The following is a 23,127-nucleotide window of genomic DNA, read 5'->3' on the forward strand; positions in this document are numbered from 1 at the left end:
GTGACAAACATTGGAGAGGCTGTGGAGAAAAGGGAACCCTCATACACTGTTGGTGGGAATGCAAACTGGTACAGCCACTGTGGAAAACAGTAGGGAGATTCCTCAAAAAGTTAAGAATAGAAATACCTTATGACCCAGCCATCCCACTACTGGGTATCTATCCTAAGAACCTGAAATCAGCAATTCCAAAAGTTCCATGCACCCCTATGTTCATCGCAGCATTATTCACAATAGCCAAGTCATGGAACCAACCTAAGTGCCCAGCAACTGATGACTGGATAAAGAAGATGTGGTATATATATATACAATAGAATACTACTCAGTCATAAAAAAGGACAAAGTCGTCCCATTCACAACAACATGGATAGACCTTGAGAGTATTATGTTGAGTGAAAGAAGCCAGACAGAGAAAGACGAACTCTGTATGACTCCACTCATAGTTGGCAGTTAACATATAGACAAAGAGAACTGATCGGTGGTTGGCAGGGGAAAGGGGGGTGGGGGGAGGGCACTAAGGGTGAAGTGATGTACCTACAACATGACTAATAATGATGTACAATTGTAATTTCACACACACACAAAAAAACCTACGTCTCACAAAAAAAAAACTATAAAGTGTAACAATAAAAAAAACTTGGAAAAACCAGATAAATGAAAAATTTATCAAAGCGGGAAAAGATAATTCACATCACTACCTTTAAGAGTAATTTTTAAAAATTTAATAAAAATTCTCATGAGTGTTTAAACATAGACAAAGGTATGGATATAAGTACCTAGACTGCTTTTAAAATGGAAAAAGTAAACAATACTTACTTTTTACTAAATACACTTTTGTACTGGTTTACTTTTCAAGAAGCGTGTAATTTTTTAACAAAAAATACACTGCAAATAATACTTTATGATTTTTAGATTGCACATACCACTCTTCCTACAAAAGACACAACATATCTTTAACTCCTTTTATTAACATTCAATTAACAATCATTTAAAATATTTAAGTAAATGGATTATCACTAACATTTATTTCTATAAAGCAATAATCATAAATGCTATCACAAAACTTGCACTCCACCAAGTGAAAAATATGAAACTAAAATCCTGTTTGAAAAAGCAAGACAAAATAGTTGGTCAAATTATGGTAATAAGGAAAAAGCTCAACATACACATGACCTTTAAAACAGATTTGCACATGGAATTTAAAAAAAATAGACATGTATTTGTATACTGTCAAGGTTTAATTATTAAAGTAGTAAATAAAAATTTTAAATGTCTAATAAGAAGTACGACACTAAGAAGGTGGAGGTGATAAGGGCAGACACTGCTGCAAGTGACTGTTTGCAAAGAGGCAGCTGGACCACAAACACAGATGATCCTCAAGAATATCATGATCTGTGCTATGATTCCTGGACCTGGAGTGCTGTTCAAAGAACGAGCTACCCTACTAAGGGATCTCTAAGTTAACCAATCAGAAACTTAGGATGTGCTAGGAGAAAAAATCATGGATAAGCACCCCAATAATCATGAGAAAATGCCGCCAAGAATTCAGCAAGGAAGAGTAAGTAGATTACACAGGCAGAAAGGGCAGGGTTGGAAACATATGGTCTCTGGTTTTGGAGGATTTCTCCTCCTCTAGGGGGTGTGACTAACCACGAAGAACACTCACAGAAGGGCAACTAAAGACTGGAACACCTGAGAATTTTAGGTTACTGTAGTTAGCTTCCCCACACAAAGCACAGTGGTTGTTAATTACCCAGCACTGCTACAATGTAAACCCAACCCCTCATGGCCCTTAAATTCTCAGTTAATAAACACACACATACCATCTAGATGCAACAACGAAATTCATGAAAAAAAACATTTTTTCAAAATTCAAGTTGGGGGAAATTACAATGGCTTAATTTCAGCCCTACTTTTACCTATTCATTTTGTCTTGCTTATGTGATACTTGATACCATCTCCTGAAGCTAACTAAAGAAAATGCACTGCAAAATTTAAATACCTTTGACACCAAAAACACAATCAACAACAAAAAAAGATAAACCTGACTACATCAAAATTAGAAAATTTTGTGCTGCGAGTGATATCATCAAGAACGTGAAAGCCAACCCACAGAATAGGAAAAAGTATTTGTAAATGATGTATCTGATAATGAACTTTTACCTGGAATATACAAAGAACTGTTAAAACTGAGTAAGAAATAGACAAATAATCCAATTTTTAAATAAGCAAAAGATTTGAATACACATTTTTCCAAAGAAAACAATATAAGTGGTCATGAAAAGATGCTCAACATCATTAGGCATTAGGAAACTGCAAATCAAAACCACTATGAGATATCACTTCTCACCCGCCAGATAACTTTAAACAAAAAGACAGATAACAACAAATATTCTTGAGGATGTGCAGAAATTAGAACCCTCCTACTAGAACCCTACATTCCCTGATGGGAATGTAAAATGGCATAGCCATTTTGGAAAACAGTTCACAGTTCCTCAAAAGGTTAAACAGCGTTACCATATGATCCAGCAATTACATTCCTAGTATATACCCTAGAGAATATGTCCATAAAAAACTCTGTACACAAGTATTCATAGCAGCATTATTCAAAATAGGCCCAAAGTGGAAATAACCCAATATCCATCAACAGATGAAAGGATAGACAAAATGTGGTGTATCTATACAAGGGGATATTATTGGGCAATACAATAGAAATTTGAAGTACTGATACATGCTACAAGTTGGATGAACCTTGAAAACATGCTACATGAAAGAAGCCAGTAACAAAGGCCACATATTGTATGATTTCATTCATATAAAATGTCCAAAATAGGCAAATCCAAAGAGACAGATTTGTTAGAGCCCGGGACTCAAGGGAGGGATTTGGGAGTGTTGGCTAAAGGGTGACGGTTTTTCTATATGGGTGTAATGACTTCTACATCTTACTGTGGCAATGAATGCACAACTCTGTGAATATACCAAGTATACTCACCCACTTTAACTGGGTGAATTGTATGCTACATGAATTATATATCAATAAAGCTATTTTTTAAATTACCACTTACTAAACAACAAAGAAACGTAAAATAAATAAGCAAAATAGGCTAAAGGATAGACGCAGACAATGGAACAGAATAGATTCAAGATAAAAACAATTCTAAGAAATGAGTATCTAAAAAAACTAAGTGCAGAAAAGATACTACCCTCATTAATGCAGTGGTTCCCAGCCAGGGGTAATTTTGTCCCCTAGGAGACATTCAGCAATCTATGGAGACATTTTTGGTTATCAAAATGGGTGAGGGGGGCTACCACGGAGGCCAAGGATGTGCTGTGTGCATCCTACACAGCACCCTAATGGACCAGACAATCACCCACAACAATCAAGATGAGAAAGATGATGAGAAAAAGTAGAAAGAAGAAGAGGAGGAGGAGGAGGAAGAAAGATGGAAAGATTATCTGTTCTGGATTAAAGAGATATAACAATGATATTGTTGAATTAGATTCTGTTTCAACCTGGGGAAATCTGAATATACTCAATACTAGACAATAATAGGAAATTACTGGTAATTTTATTAGGTGTGACAATAATGCTGCAGTTATATCAAAAACATCTTTATTCTTTGGAGATTCATGAGAGTATTTTGAGGAGAAGTGACATTAATACCTGAAATTTACTTTAAAATGGTTCCACTACAAAAACAAAAATGACACATAAAGAATCAGACAAAGCAAATATGACAAAATGTTAACAAATCTAGATAATTGGTACATGGGTACTAATGCAATATTTTTCGAGGTTTCTGTATATCTGAAAATTTGCATTATAAAAAAATGATAAAAATTATCAGTACTTTTCCCCTAGAAAATACCTCACAAAAATACAAAATATATATATAAATCAGCTTGGAGACTCCGACTAAAAAAACGAGAAATCATTGTACAATCGAGGGCCAGAAAAGGTCTTCTTTAAAAGGGCAAAATCAACGAAAAGGATTCACATATTTGACATCATAAAATTAATTTTTAATAGCAAAATACTCCATAAAGTTAAATATATATACTTGTAAAAATATATGCACCATATACAACAAAAGGTTAAAATCGATGAGTAATGACATGTTATAAATCATTAAGAAACAGACCAATACTCCAAAATAAAAACAGGATGAGAACAGGTAAAACAAAACAAAAAATACAAATGGCCAATCAGGATATGAAAAATTATTAACCCAACCAGCAATCAAAAAAATCTAAACTTTAAAAGCAAACATGTAATTTTTTACTTATGTGATAGGCAAAGACGAAAAATTATAAGTCAAATTTGCTCATGATAAAAAAGCTACACATAAGACTAAAAAGTGCAAAGTATGCTGTTGACATTTGTTTTAACACACAATTTTTAATACAGTATTCATCTATTTCTATTTTATTAAAAATATTTAACCAGGAATAGAAGCTGAATTTTATCAAATGCTTTCTTGGTATTTCCTATAATACTTAGGATTTTTTTCTCCACGGACCAATTAATAAAGTTTTGAGTTACAGTTAACATATTTCTAAATAATGAGCCATCTTTGCATATCTTCAATGAATCTCAACTATAGCAGTCTTCCTTTAATGTACAATCTGACAATCTATTTTACTTATAATTTTTACATGAGTATTCATAAATAAAATTGTTCTGTAAATTCATATTAAGTGAAGACAGGAAGTTACAAATTTGTTTGTATATATGATTCAGCTTTTTAAAAAACTGTGCAAATAAAGCAGTATATTGAAGACAGGAAATGTTAATTGTAGTTATTCTGGGTGATGAAATTACGAGTGATTAAGATTTTTTTCTTTACATTTAACTTTATGTTTCAAATTTTTAAAAGCATCAATTATTTTTAAAACTACTTGCCAAAAAAAGCTATCTTCATTTGAAAAATAAAAATAATTAGTTGTGAATATCAATATAAACAAAGGAGAACCCTGTATATCCTACTTGAGGTTCAAACAAACAAGAGAAACAAACAAACAAGAGAAACAAGTCTTTGAATTAAAATGATATCTCTAACAGGTTATGCTACTCCTGTACCTAGAAGGTCAATGCATATGGATAAAGGAAAAAAAGGCTAGATTTCCACCAACGGTTAGTTAGAATACAAAATGGTTGAAAACTATGTAGCTAGTAATTTTAATCAATTCTTAAGAGTAATTAAACATACTAAAAATTGCATTTCTTATAAAACATCTAACAAAAATTATTTTTTAATTATATTTAAATCATTTCTTTAAAAAGCTCCCTCTCTGAAAAATGAACAAAGTTTTAATTCATTCCATTTCTTGAAACAACTATGGAAATGTTTAAACCGGGAGGGGGCAATACTCTACAAAATTTTTCAAGGCCAGAAAGAAAACATCAAAAGGAAACTAAAATCTTCAGTATCCAGATTTTTCAATAATTTTATTCTTATTCCATAAATACCTTGGTTCTCTTTAAATTCTGTCATAAAATAAAATGTATCATTTTGATATAATACAGTGTATCATTGATGCATTTTTAACCCAACAATCTGTCTACTGCCTACCCAACTCTATTTGGGCCACATTATAGTACATAAAGATCTTCAAATATCAAGACCATTCTCTATCACTACCTCATACTGAAAAATAAGCTCAGTTACATGGCAATTCATCTTATGCTCCTTGAAGGAAAGTGAATTAGAATAAATTTAATTTACACATCAGATTTCCATTCACAATAGTGTTCCTTTACTAAAGTACACAAAACTTTTACCATAGCAATTCACTGGGGCAAAAGCAAGATAAAACAGGTCGTATTCATAAATGGACCCCTCCTCCCTCATTCAAATAAGGCTACAACAATACAAGAATAAAAGTCTCAATATCCACAGTTTAACTTCTCCTTTTCCCCATAATATATAATCCAAGGGAAAATCAAAACAACACAAGCCCATCACAGTAGAGAGAGCTACATCTTCAATGCACAGCCCAACAGTGAACTGCACCAATCTCCTATCTTTCTTTTCTTTCTTATGAAAGGACATCTTCTAAAACAATAATAGGAGCCATCATTTATTAAGTGCTTAGTATGGGCTAAGACCTTTGCAAACAAGTTTATATATAATCTAATTCTCACAAGTCCTCTATAAATTAAATTACTAACTCATTCCATAGATGAGGAAACAGCTAAGACATATGAACTGAGCTTGGTTTAAAATTCAAGCATGTTGTGAACCATTATTTTACACTGGCTCTCAAGTAAGTTTAAAAAAAGGGGAAGCGATGGGCAAAATTCGGCACACGATATCTGAATAATCAAATAAAAATGATTTATTAAGATTCAAAAATTCAATTTATCAGAAAAATTGAAGTAACCAAACTAACACGAACATCTTAAAGTCCTTGGTACTCTTTAAGAATCTGATGTAGATTTTGTAGGTATTCGTATTCTGTATCAGATATTAATATCAGATAACTTTCAGGGTATGTTCTAGAGTTGGTACAGATTTAGAGAAATTTCCTTCACATTCCTGAAGGCTGTAGATTAACAACTGAATATCAGAACAATGACTCCGAAAGTACTACAAAATCCTCTTAATTCACAATAAAAAAATAAAGCTCAACATTGTTCATTAACTCAGAGATAATGTCTTTTTAACCAAGATAAATTCAGACAAAAGGCATAAAATCATAAAAGGAAATTGCTGTATTGTTTTAAAAATATACATAAACTGTTTAATTTGTCAGCCTTTTAAATTAACAATGGAAAATATTCTTAAATTCGTAAGTGGAATGTAACTTAAAAAATAAAAGTTAAATTGTCTATTGTGGCCTGTTGAATTTATTTGAGACGGGGAGGAAATGGTGAAGGTTGTGGGGGAAATCCTGAGAGAACAGGTTGCAGGTCTACAGACAGGAGAATAATAAAAGACAAAGGCAGCGGGGAACAAATCAACACATCCAAAAAGCAACAGTGACAAGAGGGAAAAAATAAGGATAGAAAGGAAAACAGACACAGATAGATTGACCCACAAAGGACCATGATGGCATAATCTCCAGCTAAGTAAAATGTTATTAAAACATGAACATGTCACTCCTTGAGTATAACAGTGTATTGTACTATTACATGAATGCAGATAAGCAGCTGTTCTATAAAGGAATTTAAATAGTTTATATGCTTAACATCCATATTCAGATTTATAAGTACAAATTTTATTTGTAATAACTTAGCCTTAAATCCTTTTCTTAACCTACTACACAGTACTTCTAATACCAATCAAACCAACTACATATTTTTTTAAACAAAGGACTTTAATATTCCTCACCTTTCTATTCCCTATAAAAGGAACAATTCAATAGAAGAGCTTATACAAATTTAGAGCTACTTTACATAAAACTTCATCAAATTGACAAGAACCATAGTACTTTCTGAAGCAGAAAACTACATAAACTGGCACTTTTAAAGCATAATATCAGATTATACTACAATTTTTCCCTTTTACTTCATCTACTGTAAAAGCTTTAATGGCCAGAAGAAATATATTGGTTAGTTACAAGTTCTAGCATAACTAGAATTATATTATACAGGTGTCACCGCTCTTGATTTCCTCCTGAAATTCAGTCTAAATCTAGCTCTTTAATCCAATACATAAAATAGAAAGTTAGGAAAAACTGAGATAGAAAGTGAGGGAAGAATTAGATCATCTGGGTCAAAGAGGATTACTTTGTTTAATTTGACATTTTAAAACTTCCTCAATGAAACAAAGACAGAACAGAGAAAATTTCAAACATTAAAGTGTAAGTTATGAAAATAAACCACTTGCTATTTACATCTGAGGAAACAGTATTTATTAAGTGTCACTGTGGGAAACACTGTGCACAGTACTTAACACGTGTTATTTCACTTAATACTTATAACAATCCTATGGAGTAAGTATCATTAATTTACAAGTAACACAGATGAGAAAACCAAGGTCCAAAAAGGTTATTAACTTTCCAAGGCCAAAATGCTCTAAGTGACAAAACTTAGATTCAAATCCAAATAATCTGATACCCGCCATGATTCTTAACCAAAAGCACATACACTTCTTCAGACACTAGGAATGTTCAATTTGTGCTTAGAAGACATATATATAAGTGTGCATGTGTGTGTAGAGAGAAAAATACAGATAAAGATGATTAACACTCTGAGTCCCAGTACAAAGACAACCTCACTGGGGCTGGCCCCATAGCTGAGTGGTTAAGTTCGCGCACTCTGCTGCAGGCGGCCCAGTGTTTCGTTGGTTCGAATCCTGGGCGCAGACATGGCACTGCTCATCAAACCACGCTGAGGCAGCATCCCACATGCCACAACTAGAAGGACCCACAACGAAGAATATACAACTATGTACCGGGGGGCTTTGGGGAGCAAAAGGAAAAATAAAATCTTAAAAAAAAAAAAAGACAACCTCACTAACTTCGTTAGGCAGTCCTATAAATTTTGCATTAGTGTCTATTATTTGACTGATTATGCTGAGCTATCGGATGTAACCTGTGGAACTTTTTGGTTCATAAAATACATTTTTAATAAATTATAAAATATTCTTAAGCCTAATTGATTTTTCTAAAATTGTTATGTAATCAACACACTATTTGTAAAGTACATTATTTCAGTTTCTTTTCCTGTATCTTTGTTGCATTCCACCTTTCAAGTTGTCACCAACCTCCCTTTAGCCCATTTCCTCTTATTCTGCTAACTTTTACCAGGATTAGACTATTGCAACCGTGTAAGTGTTGAGCACTTAGGTACTACTCAAAAAAAAAAAAAGCACTGGATGTAAAACTGGCTGATTATATTAACAGCTGCAGTCTGAGTAAACACTGAGAAAAATTCTGAGAAAAAAATGCCTTCTCAAAGAAACTCAGGAAGAGGAATCAAGAACAAATTCTAAAGTACAATATTGTGACTTGGAGAAACGTTGGATAAAACATAATATCTTAAAATCAGACCATTATTTCCCAAAATGTACATAATAACCAAAATGAGGTGAAATTTTATTCCATACCTAACTCTTCCATTAAAACTGTACTTCACTCACTTTTATAATTTCCAAGCCTCATTCTCCACACACGCATGTTAACATGTCACACAACTCTAGCCTGAAAATAAAAGCAGTCACAATACAAAGAATCACATATTCTCTCCTGTGCCAAACCACAGCCAGGCTAAAAATAGTTCCAGGGTTCCAAGAGCAAAACTAATTCACATTTAAATGGAATAACATCCAAGGACTCTCCAACAATGCAGGGCTAAGGTCAAAAGCAAAGCAGGATTCACCTTAGGGGTTTCACTGATGCACCAGAATTAAAAAGGTCCCTCAGGAAACTGGAGAAAACAGTGCAATAAGCCAACGATGATTAATTATTCCAGTTGATGTACATGAACCTCTCATACTAACTTAAAGATCATTAAACTAGTTTAATTTTCACAGCTGAACACAGTAGAACTATTTTATTGAACTTTTCAGGTACATATTATTTCTGAATATACAAAGCAACTGTAGATGAGTGAAATGATCTAACAATGCTCTGGCTCTAACAGTGACATTAAGAGGCATTTTAGTCAAGACATTGAGCGGCCCTCCTTGAAAATGGACCCCCCAAATTTCCAACTTTTTGAAATTCATGACCAAATTTTTATTCATACAGTACTTGCAAACTTTCAAGATAGCATTAAAGGTCATACTAACTGTGAAACCCTCAACAAAGAACCAGAAAAATCAGCATTGTTGTACTATTAAAAACAAAGCTTTCTTTAAGTTTATCTAGTTCAGGAATACAAATGTTAAGTGGTTCCCAAGAAATGAGAATAAAAATCAAGTAGTAATAGATACAAGATAAAATCCAGTTGTTCTTGCATTGACAATCAGTTATATGAAAATAACATCAATCTAATCAGATTTTCCCTGTAGGAAAAAATAAGACAGAATTACGTTCTAACTACAAGCCTAGTGTTCAACTTTTTTTTGTCAAAATTTCTTTTGTGTTTTGTGATCCCAAACACAACATTCAACCACAGTGTACTATTAAAAAATTTCTAATAGACATAGATAACCACCAATCTTTGAAGGGTAATTAATGTCATAGTTTAAATTTATCATAGACAATTTTTGTGTTAGTAATTTTTCACTTTTACCTTAATTTTACTGGAAGGAATATTCAACATTCATTCAACAGATATTTAATGAGGACTACTAAGTGTCAAGCTCTGTTCCAGGCACTGGGAATACAACTAGAAGCCCCATCCTCAGGAATTTACATTCAAGTAGGGAAGAAATGTAAAAGAAGCAAACAAATGAATCCATATCTATGAGGGTGGGAACCAAGTATTACTTCCACCAGGATAATAATGGAATTCTGTAGTCTTTTGGTAAAATTTGGTAGACATCTATAAGGAAATGTAGAGTCTTTTCAGGGAAAAGGAAAAAAAACAAATTCACAGATTATTTTGCTTCTGTCATTTTTCTTTTTGCTTTTTTTCACTTCTTGCTGTGAATTAGCTTGGAGTAAACAGACAGTAGAGATGGGCTGACTCTTGAGTTGCAAGGAGAAGCTCATTTTAGAGCTGCCATCTCATCCTAACTGGTAGCTTTACTTGGAGTTATAATGCTAATGAAAGTAATTACCTTCTAATTACATCCTGCAACCCTTTCTTACTCTTAATTTTTCACCCTTTAGTTATGTTGTTTTATTCTGACAAAAGACCTCAAGGCTGCAGCTGAAATGATGGCCAAACTGGCAGAATTTAATTCTGATAGTGAATTTTCTGAGGGCAGGCCTTAGCCCTGACACACCACTTCAGCATCAGAACTACCACACACTAGGTGTTTTTCTGTTTGAGGAACAAATTAATCCACAAAAATTCATCTCCAATACAAGTTATAACCAAAGCCTTATAAAAATAATCCTAACCAACAACTTATCCTTTTAAGAATTTACCAGAATTTTAAGAATTTACCAGGGTTGATTAAAACTGAAAGATTTCTTTTCCTACAAACATTTCAGAATATGTACACACAAATGACTGCTAACCCTCAAATAAGTAACCTTTTTCAAAATATTTTTTGGAACATCCTTCACAAATTCTTTGGAATCAGTTTACCAAGCACACAAGAAACGACCCTCACAACTAGTTTGCAAGACATGCTCTCAGCCTATTTTTTTTCCCCTTCACTTCTTTTAGTCTATTTCCTGCCTCCTCCTGTAACTAAATACACCAATGGCCAGGGGATCCCTCCTCTTTCTCCTGGGATCTACCCACCCACTGAGAAGCTAGGGAGCCATAAAGCTAGATGGAGCCCAGGATTTGAATTCATATTAGTGCAAGGCATACAGAGAAAACATCTGATGTATTAACCACTAATAAATGTATAATGATTGACAGTTTACAAAGAGTTAAACCCTCTATCATTTTATTTGATCTTCGCAACAATGTGAGAGCAGCTAGGAAGATGCTATTATTATCCCAATTTTACACAGAAGGAAATTAAGGCTCAGAAAGTTCAAATAACTTCTCTAATGTCACATCATAAATAAGTGGTAACGTTGGGACCCATCCTTATAATGCTTAACATACAGATCATTTGTCTGTTGTCTCACTACTGTTGTGGGTATAGTTTGTTGACAGACATAAGTACGCATCACTGTGGCTCCAGTCTATTTATTCATTCAATTTCAACCACTTTTTTAAATGGTAAAACAGCTTAAGAGTTGTCCACCTGCTTTAATTCAAAGTTCCCTCTCCTCATAAATATTTAGGCATTGTAATATCAAAATTAAACCTGACTGAGAAATAGACAATCAAGTTTAGATTACCATCAATTAAGGAGGCACTTGATGGTCTGTGAAAGCAGAGAATTTCAAAACACAATTTAAAAAGCCATACCCTGAGAAACCTCAGGGATTGCCATCAAGTTACTTAGCCTTACCATCAAATGACTAGTTAATGAGTGGCCAGACCTGGACTCTTCCCCACAATAGAACCTATTTTCTTCCTCTTCCAGAAGCTCATGCTCCCTCCTTTTCCATTACTACTCAGCTAACATAGCTTAGGTGATTCTACCTAAAACAATCTATTTCAAACATCCCCTCATACTCTTTTTCTTCTCCCTTTATGAGAATTCTCTGTTCCACAGTTAAACCAGAAATGACACTAAACCTAAGTAAGCATGAGCACATCTAACAATATGATTAAATTAGGGCATAAAGCACCCTTTATAATCTGCAAAAGTCTATATATACACTGGTAGTTACTTCATGAAGAGACAAAAAGCCACACATTTTGTAGCAGCCTTATGACACACAAACCAACGCCTTAAATCTTCAAAAAACTACAAACATTTCTACTTCTTTCCTAGTCCTTCTCCCAAATTTAATTTCATATTTCCTCAAAGTAATTTTATAAATTTGTAGCAATTAATGCAACACTTTTAACCATAAATACACAATGGACTAGTTAAGAGACTATCCTTTAGCAATTTCTATGGAAAACTGGTCAACAAACTGTGGAACAATCCATTTGAACACTAGAGTCATGTATATTGGTATCTCCCTACCTGAGATGCCCAAGGATAGTTATGGAAATCTAAACCCCTATTTTAATAATTTAAAATGCCTAATGGAGGATATATACTTATCTACAAAGTTGTAGGGCTCACCTAAATCATCACACATATTTCCTTTGTTTGCAATTCTATCATCTAGCTAGCAGCTGCTGATCAGAAGTGATGAACAACGTGTACATGTGTGCTAGATTAATAAAGTATAATGAAAATAATTACTAAATAAATATAATTTATTTACAAGCTCTCTGAAAACTTGGAATCAATGTAGGGAAAAATAAAACAAAGGCCCTTTAAAATTCTTGAAAAATGGTTGGCAATATTCAACCTGGCTTGTCAAAAGATGCTAAACAATGCTGTGTGTAGTGTGGCATGCCAGCCTCATTCTAAATAGTGATGCCCTTCCACTCCCCTTATAAAATCTCTTTCCTACCTGTTAACATCGTTTGAATGTCCATGGGCCTATGGTTCTTGTCTGGTTAGTAGCTTTTACAGTGTCATTAATTATTAATTAAAGAAATAGCTCATGCAGTTTAAGAAGTAACCCATCCCAAGAGTATTATTATTAACAAATACATTAGTCAACAAAATCAAGTCATAATTTTTTACTAAGCACTTACTATGGGCGTGGGCGTGTGTGTGTGTGTCTTTGCGTTTAAAAAGAGCCCTGAAAGTCTAGGGACCCTTCCTCAATGCACAACTCATCACATCTCAGGATTTCCCACAGTGAAATATACAAAACTCTAGAAGTCTTTGTATTAGGGTTCTCTAGAGAAACAGAACCAATAGGAGATATTTATATATATACACATATATATAATATATAAATTGAACTGTAACAATTTAATTAATTGAAACAAATTCTTTCATAAATATCCCATACCTTAACTAATTCTGATATGTGGAAGTTTACACTCATTAAAAAAAGGGGAGATGGGGGGGTAACTGGATGAATATTAAACAAATAACTTTCAAGTATAACAAATTTTCTGCCAAATGCTGTCAGGGTAACATTAAGAATAAGACATCCTAACAGAGGCAAAGACAGTATAAGGGAAAAAATTTAACTGGTCATTAAAAAAAGAAAAACTCTCATCTCTGTATAGAAAATGCAAAAAACACAAATACACAGATATGCTAGCAAGTTTTCTAAAGATTTCAATTGTATTTAGATTGAAATAATACAAATTGAAGCCAAAAGTTTAAATTGAGAACTGTTAACTCCTCCTTACTTTAAAAAAAAAAAAAAAAAAAGCGAGACAACCTACTGGGCCTGTACTTTCAATTCACATAACTCTATCATATTTCACAGCTTTCAAAGTTCAGTGTACATAATGATTTACTAATTGAGTAATTTTCCCTTTTAGCTTAATTTAATATAGCCCTTAATCAATCACTTGCAGGGTTTCCCACTTCTGAAAAGGTTTCAAAGAACATTTTGACAAAATGCAAAACGGAAAACTTTCATATGAATGTTTATCATTACTGTTATTATTATGTATGTATATACTCGGCATCCCCATCTTGGTTTAAAAAAAACTAAACATTGTATACTGATGATTATCAGCTACAAAAAAATTAATGATGTATTAATTTTGTGGCTCCATAATGGGCCACAAAAACAGCACACAATCTGGAATAAGAGGAACTAGGTGTGACTCCTGGCTCGACCACTTGTTACATGATTTTAAACTAGCTATTTTAACTCTCAATCTCAGCGTTCTCATCTGGCTAATAGGGATATCTCCTACCTCAATGTTGAGATGTAAATTAACCAGGCAGATAGTACAACTCATCACTTTCTGAGCACAGTGTACACTTACTGAACATGAGAATCTTACATAAAACAACTCATCATTATACATTTTGAGATCTAAGGTAAATTAAATCACGTTCCCTAAAACCTGCTGATCTAAGTTAGTACTAAGAGAAGCAGTAAGAAGGAGTCCCACACTACTAATTTTTTAGTAACCAATACTGAGTAAAATTTTATATCTAAAATATTTCAAAATAGGGCTCTTTCTGAGCCTTGTTTCAAAAAAACAAAGCTAAGGTAAAGCAAAAAGCCTTTATCAAGAAATATTTTTCAGTTCATCTACTCACAACATTCAGACAAAGAAGTAGTAGATTTTAAAATCTATCAAGAAAGCTGAAAACTACTCACTGAAAGCAAAATGGTCAGAGTACTGAGTCAGGAAATAGGACTCTAGTTTTACCTTTGCCACCAATAATTGTTTGACCTTGGACAAGTCTCTGGGTTTCAGTTTTCTAATCTATAAAATGACTAGTAAAAACCATAGATAAAATCCACGTACCATTTAATCTGGGCCTGACTTTGGAGAGGCAATCCAGTGTACTGGTTAACAGGATGGACTCAGCAGGGACTGCCGAGATTGGAACCCTGGCTTTGCCGCTTACAAGCTGCTCATGGTACACACACACAAAGCACTAAAGTACTACTTACTACCATCACTGACTTATTGTTTAAAGTATTTCATTGAAATACGAAATTAGTTTAAAACACAGAATCTTAGAAAGTTCAGTCTTTCCAAATCAAGACACTACCATTCTACTAGCAGACAGTAATTTCAAGTTGAAGCATTACAACTCTTTAAAACATGCTAACCCAAGCCAAGCTGAACCAAAAGATCATCTCATAAAATACCGTACATTAGAGACACCACTCAAAACTTATAAGGCTAATTATTCCCACCCAAAATATCACACTGAAGGTAAAAATCGAACATCTGCTAACTGTCTTTTTTTTTAACCTAATTCTGCTACTGACAACAGAAGCTTATGATATAGCATAATCTCCCGGAAGGAAAATAAACTCTAGGAATGAAAAATCTGTGGACTTTAGAAATACAAAGTGAACTACAAACTACTAGAAATAAGTGGTTCATGAGGTAAAATCAACCCGTAAGTATTTATCAGATACATCATATGCCAGGCTCTGTGCACAGATTATTAGGTAGAAATACCAAAGTATGAAGTTCCTCAGAGTTAATCAAGTTAGAAAGGCAAGCAAGTCCTTTATTATCACATTTTCACACAACAAAAGCCACTCATCTATAAATGTTTTTATTTCCTTTTTGGCCCAATACTTCTCATTGCCCATTAAAATTGTTTCCTATCCTTAGTTTACCCCACAAAGATGCCCAAACTAGTCCCTGACAGCTGACATCGTAATCCACAAAGGACTTCAAGTCAGTATCTAAAATATTTACTCAAATCCACAAACTTCAGAATTTATCTTCAATGACGCGTACACCAACGTATACCACAACACATAACTGTATTAACTCGGATCAAGTACCTAGTTACATCAATTTAGTTCTTCCCCTTAAAGTATTGCTAGTACAGACAAACTCTACTTCTTCAAAAAGTCTGCTTTTTGCAAGGGACATTAGGCACTAGAAAAGGGAAATTGATTGGCTAGTCATAGCTGCCCTACTTCCATTTCTGGTCCAAAGAAAGAAACTGTTCCACAACGAGTACCAAGGGGCCTCAAGCAAATCAAGAGGGCAGATGCGAAACTGAACTTTCCGATTCCCACGATTTAAGGGGGGGGGGGGGGGGGGTATAGATGGGCTATCCAAGTGTCGCCTGAGGAAAAACAAGGTCCTCCGCACGAAGTAGTCAAAGTAGGGGGTGGGAAACAAACTGGTCTGGGCGAGCGACAAACCCAGGATGCTGACCGAGCTTGGAGGTGGAGGGCCCTGGAGGCCAGGGAGCGGAGAAGGGAGACCTCGGGCAAACGGTAGGGGAACAGGAACCAGCAGCAACGCAACGAGACCAACGCTGCCACAGAACAGCGTGTAAGGGGACACCACGAAGGGAGCGATGAATTAGAAGGCAGCAACAACAGGAGGGAGACCAGTGCCAGGGGCGACGGGCAAGTGGCGACTGCGAAAGAAGAGGCACAGGCAGCCGGAGGTGGTGGGACTCTGTTGAGTCAGCACAGCTCCCAGTCAGAGGGCACTTGTAGGATCCCCGCTGCTCCTTGGGCCCCGGGGCCGGCTGCGGAGGGTCGGGCCCGCCAGCGGGAGAAATGCTGTTCTTTGACGGGCTGGCGCCGGCCCTTTCCCTATTTCACAGGTAAACACTGGCCGCTGTCGCCGCTTACCTCTGTTAACATTATTATAGCCCGGGGAAGTGAGCTCCTCCCTAGCCTCGCCGCATGGCAACAGCCGTAGCAGCAGCGAAAACTGCCCGAGCCGCCGCCAAAGGCGGCAACAGCTCCTTCAGTCCTCTCCCGGGCGGCGGCTTTACTCGGCTTCGCTGGCTTCCCCCTGGCCCAGCTGCTCGCGACGGACGCGCCGCCATCTTGGAAGAGCGACGTCCGCGTCTCCCCGCGACGTGCGCTCCCATTGGCGGGCGCAGCAGCCGCCGGCGTCTCGTGACCGTCTCCATAGCGCCGGCGCGCGGGGCAGCGGAGGCAGGCGCCCGGCGGCCCTTTGGGCGTCGGCGGCGAGGGCCCGGGAGCTGCGCGCTGGGGCCAGCTTGGGGTCGCAGGGAGGGGAGAGAGGCCCCAGCGCAGGGCCGGCCCGGGAGCCGGCGCGCCCGCCCGCGGCGGCCGCTCGTGCTCCCCCGCACGCCGGGGTCGGTCTGCCCAGGGGTGGAGCGAGACCGACGGAGGCCGCGTTTTCGACTGATGGCGCTGCAGACCTGGCGCGTCTCGGGGACAAGGCGGCAGATGTCCTGTAGAAAAACCTCCCTCTCGCATTTCCCTGGTCCTGCGGCGACCGAAGAGCACACGGGAGGTTTGGCTTCTTCGCTGTCTAGAGCTTAAATATGATCTGAAACTGCTCCCCGCGCAGTCCCTCTCTCGCTAAACTTTGACAGAAACTTTCCTTTGTCTTTACCAGTCCTCAGCGAGTTCTCTACTGGGGTGCGCGACAGGTTGTACAAGTGATACAGGCATATCAGCTGTACCGTGATCCTAGCAGTCAGGGCTGTCGCTGATTAGGTGATGGGCCAGCAGCTACATAACAATGAGGGCTTAGTTTTGCTTCTAGTAAGAGACCTCTGAAAGAATTAGAACCACTTTTGCTCTTTGACTGCCGTCTCTACAGCTTTTTTGGCTTCTTGATACGATGTGTTTGTGTATCAGCAAATTTCAGCAGGTGTCATTGAAAATAACCCCAACTTGAGACTGAACTCTGGAATGTAGTGTGCATAGAAGCTCCTGAGACTGACACCATTCCGAACCACTAGATGGGCTACAGTGTGTGGAGTTGGAGGCAGGCAGTTCTACCTGAATTGTAATGGAAGTAGTTTACCCGAAGCTGCTGTCAAAGTATTGCCCTGTTGTATGTTACAAACCAGTTTCCAAGGAAACGGAAAAGTAAATTTTCAAATTTGACATGCAGAACCCATCCACCTTTTTTTTTTTTTTACCACGGGTACAAAGGCATTTTGGAAAACTTAAGGCCAGTAATTCCTTCTCTTTTGTCGGAGTCTCTACCACTCCTTACCCTGCTTCCTTAACAATAGTTCTATTGTGTAAAGTGAAGTTTACTTAATAACATTACTCTTTAATTCTCAAAACAGTAAGTAAAGGCATTACAAATCTTGCGTTGTCTCTATGTGTCCTCACCAAGGAAACAAAATGATTCATTTAGGAAGTACAGCAGAAATTCAAGAAAAATCCTAATTTTACTCAGTTCAGCTAATTAAGGCAAAGTAGTTTTTGTTGTCTTAATCTACGTCTGATACGTAATTTCCATATTGCTGGCCCAGCAAAATTCTGACCTCTGCAACACAGTAAGATGTGTTACTGGTATTAACAGATTAAGCAACGAATAGGAAATAAGATTGGAAATACTATCTGGACTAAGATATTAAAGGAAACTAAGAGATACTAGAGACAACAAGGAACCTGGAAAAAGATACTGTTCCAACCTGTAAATAAGAAAACAGAGAAGGCATCTCATTAATATTTACGATACCAGCTAGTGAATTAAAACTGTAAATTTAGATGTCTGGCCTGAGTATTTAATTTTCTTTACATATTTTCCCCATTTCAGAAGCAAGGCATTTTCAGTTATTTTAAGGGTGGTAAATTAAGTGTAGACACAACTTGAGGTTTGTACCAACCTGTCATATGACATGGATATACTTTTAACATTTAGAAGTTTGTAGATCTAGAAGGAAGCCAAATCATTGGCCCCCAGTTTTCTCAGCCAGAATCCTTTCTGTGACCTAAAAAACTTTATTCTAGCTAACCTCCCAAGTCCCACCTTACATTCACCTGTGTGACCTCATTTCTAAGAACTTTGTTCCAGCTACCATGCTCCTGTATCAGCATAACATCTGCTTGCCCTGGGGCCTTTGTGCTGGCTATTCTCTTTATCTAGAAGAATCTTTCCACCAGATAGCTACATGGCTAGATCCCTCACTTTTGTCTCATCTTTGCTCAAATGTACTTCAACTATGCCTATGCTGACCCATTTAGAACGTTGCCCCTACCCCAGCATCCTCCCTTCCTTGCTTCAGTTTTCTTCATGGCACTTACACCTTCTAACATAATTATTTACTATTTTTCTTTCTTAATGTCTGTCTTACCTTCATTAGAATGTAAGCTCCACAAGGTCAGGGATTTTTATGTTCAATAATATTTTCTCAGCACCTAGATTACTAGAATAATGCATGACACATAGTAGAAAATAAATATTTCTTAAATGAATGGGTGAATTCTTTCCTCAAAGACCCCAAAAGGAAAAGACCCGATTAAAACTGATAAAACAAAATCCTTGGTGTTGATTTTTTTTTTTAATTGGTCACTGTTTGTTCTTATCTTGCCATTATAGAGGAATTGCTTTTACTGTCACTAGCATGCTGGAGAAAAGTTTATGAAAGAATTGTGAGCTATGCCTTTCCCTTCGCCTTATATCACTGCTGATATTTTCAATGGTGGGAATGGGATGGGGAGATAATAAATGTTAAAAACAAACCTTAAGTATATCTCGGGTGTGAGTCAAAGTTAATTTGCTAGCAAGGGAAGCAACAAAGTGAGTAAGGTATGCCATTTCAAAGAGTTATGGGAACTGAGGAGTTATATAGTTGGGAAAGAGAATGCTCACAGAAGCAGCTAGCTTAAAAAAAAAAAGAAGCACCTAATTTGGTACAGAATGAAGGTTTCATTCCATGTGGTCTTAAAAACATCATATCAGTTCTTATAGAGGAAGCCTGGGACAGGCTGATCTGAGATGCCGGGTTCTTTGGCTATCAATCAGAAGTTTAAAGCAAAACAAACGATCCATCTTAAGGAACACATGATAAGGATACATCTTATCATGTGGCTGTTGTTTCGAAAGATTTGATTCCCCAACAGCAGTGTCCAATCTGTCCAATTAACACAGGAAAGGATAACCAAATCGAGGTCAGAAGCAAAAATCAAGTGTGTGATGCTTTTAAACAGGCCCCTGCCAGTGATTTCTAAACCAGGCAACATCCAGTTTGCCTATTTTTTGAGTTTTATAAGAAACAAAAATTCCTCTGGGGCCAGCCCTGTGGCTCAGCAGTTAAGTTTGCACGTTCTGCTTCAGCCACCCAGGGTTCACCGGTTGCGATCCTGGGTGTGGACATGGCACTGCTTGGAACGCCATGCCATGGTAAGCGTCCCACATATAAAGTAGAGGAAGATGGGCACGGGTGTTACCTCAGGACCAGGCTTCCTCAGCAAAAAGAGGAGGATTGGCAGCAGTTAGCTCAGGGCTAATCCTCAGAAAAAAAAAATTCTGCGTGTTCAAGTTGTCACAATTTGGGTATAATTCCTTTTGAGAAACTCTAAAAGTATAGTATCAACTTCCTAAGGAAATCACATCTATCAAGCAGTTGTCACATTTAAGCTTTTCGTTTCTTAAGCTGTTTTACTAACTCCAGTTTCTTCATAATGCAATTTCATCAGTGTAACCTACCACCTCGACTGAACACTGAATAGTACTATACGTTTATTAACAAGATCCAGTATCAAAGCCACTGAATCAGTATTGAAATAAAGCATTGCCAACAGAGGAGACACATTCTAAGAACAGACAACAGCAGGATATCCCAATTCTTTAGTAGCTTTAGTAGGGCAGTAGTAAGCAGAAATCTCAGGGCCTTTCACAGTAATCTGAAGTCTAGCTTCAAATAGCCAGGCATGTGCTTTTTTCTTGCATGGCATTTTTTGAGACATATGGAGACAACTCAAGCGTAAGAGACAGAGTCAGAAATAATATGAAGCTTTGCTAACAGCAGATGCAGCCATAACAAAATAATAATGTTTACAATTCTCTTCAATAACAGCTCCACGATACAAAGATCTAAATAGAAAAGACCATATGATAAATACGTAGAGGTGTCTAGTATATTTCAGAGGTATTATTAGATCACTGGCAATCCCAGTCAATAGGTTTTAAAACAAATATTTCTGCAGAATGAAAATGAGACCCAGAGCACTTTTCAAATATTTAATTTGCAATTACGAATACTATTTTTCAGGACCTCTTATGGGCCAGGTGCTGTGGGAGGCATTTTGCATGTATTATATTTAACAATTGAAAAAGGCCATCACAATAGATCTTATTACCCTGAGAGGCCATGAGGTTTAGTAACTTGCCCCAGGTCACCTGTCAAGGATACATAGTATCAACATGATTTATCACTGTTTATGTTGACCTTGATCACCTGGCTGAGGTAGTGTTTATCAGCTTTCTCCAGGACAAAGTTACACTCTTTTCCCCTTTTCCAAGCTATACTCCTTGGAAGTAAGTCACAATGGACAGCCCACACTTAAGGAGCAGGGATTTATACTCTCAAGGAGGAGAGCATCTACATAAATTATTTGGAATTATTTTGCATAGGAAATTTGTCTCCTCCATTTTTTATTGATTCCATCATTTGTTTATGTAGACTCAGATATTTATTTTATACTTTAGATCAAATGAGTTTGCACTCAGATTTTTATTTTATACTTTACATCAAATGCTCTACTATTTTTTGCTCAAATTGTACCAGCTTTGACTATCAGGAGCTCTTGCGGTTGTCTGATGTCCTTTTAAAATATCCCCATTAATGTGAGGTGGTTTTTGTGTTTGTTTTTGTTTTTGAGCACTTCCTTACTTTTTGGTACTACAGGATACTCCAAGCCAATCATACCTCAATCCTAGAATCAGCCACTGCTCTAAGGAATTTTGATTCCTTTATTGGAGAATGGAATTAGGAACAAAGATCTAGGCACTAGATGTATTCTTTGCCACTCAAAGTGACCTTTCTTTTCAGCCCTTGCAGCTGGCAAAGTGAGGAAATATATGCATGTACACTAATCTATATATATACACACCCATCTATAAATATTTCTGTATGGAACCATCTGTATCTATATTAAGCTAAACACGAGTTCATACTGATGTCCCCAGCTCTAACCCATACCAGATGAATCATTCTAACCTCCGATATTTGCTTATCTGTAAATTCTCACTCCAAAAGTGAGAAACCTGGTTCTTATCCATTTACTTAATTGTTCAATTTCAATATAAACATATAACAGTATCAGAATTGTTAACCCATACCCCCTTGAGGAACAACTTTATCAACTAGAGTACAGTGTCTAGACACTGTTCCTTTTGTCTTTAGTCTTACAAACTTCAATCATTTCCGAAGTTGCTTGGTTCAGCACCTTTTCCCCCACCACCTTCGGTGAGGTTATTTCATACACTTGTAATACAGTTAGATTCTCTTGTTGCACTGTACCTTCTTTCTTGAGATTCTCCTAACCTCCTAAATTATTTGATTTTTTTAATTTGCATACATTAAGTCTCGCTCTTTGTGCTGACTTTTGACAGATGCATAATGCTATATCATACAGAATTGTTCCACAGCCCTAAAGCATAAAGGAAAAGGGAAATGCATAGTGAAATTACTTTTGCATTTTCATCATAGACCCAAACAACTAATGATTTTATATAAAAACCTTGACTTGGATATAGATAGAGATATCAATAAAAATATACATATACATATATAATTTATTAGATATGTAGATACATAATTCTCTATAATACCTAACATTTAGTTCTTATCGTGTGCCAGGCTCTGTCCTAAGTGCTCCACAATAATCCTTTAAGATAGGAATTATTATTTTCATTTTACAAATGAGAAAACTGAGGCCTAGGGCATTATTTTTTTTGACCAAGTTTAAACAACTAGTAGTAGAATCAATATTTAATGAAAAAATTAAATATGTGCAGATATGTATGTGTATATATGTCCTGTATAGTTACATAATTCAGAGTTATGTGTGTATATACTGTGTCTTCAAGTATATTAAATCAGATAACGTTAAAAACTAAAATTTTTCAGTGATCTTGTCCCCAAATTACATGAATCATAAGTATTGTGGTTGGCCTTTGATCTCCTATTTTTACCATCAGCCAAAGGAGGAAATGAGAAAAGGAATCAGTACTCAGAGACAGAACCTAATTTAAGGCTTACCTCAGCTACTTCCATTTTTACAGAGTAAGGGTGAAATCAA

At 36.3% G+C, this 23,127-nt stretch overlaps 1 protein-coding gene across 4 annotated transcripts in view; it reads right to left on the reverse strand.

Moving 5' to 3' along the window:
- SNX13 (sorting nexin 13) overlaps nucleotides 1–19,309 on the reverse strand; it is a 122,966-nt gene extending 103,657 nt beyond the window's left edge. Inside the window, exon 1 of one of the 4 annotated variants that reach the window (XM_046669580.1) lies at nucleotides 16,735–19,309. In XM_046669580.1, the coding sequence (XP_046525536.1) occupies nucleotides 16,735–17,334 (600 nt within the window). In that variant the 5' untranslated portion in view covers nucleotides 17,335–19,309. The remainder of the gene's footprint in view (nucleotides 1–16,734) is intronic. The other 3 variants (XM_046669578.1, XM_046669579.1, XM_046669581.1) reach the window with 3 other exon arrangements.
- Between the last annotated feature and the right edge of the window lie 3,818 nt (nucleotides 19,310–23,127).

This window comes from Equus quagga, chromosome 8 (genome assembly GCF_021613505.1).
Source record: "Equus quagga isolate Etosha38 chromosome 8, UCLA_HA_Equagga_1.0, whole genome shotgun sequence".
Classification (NCBI taxonomy): Eukaryota; Metazoa; Chordata; class Mammalia; order Perissodactyla; family Equidae; genus Equus; species Equus quagga.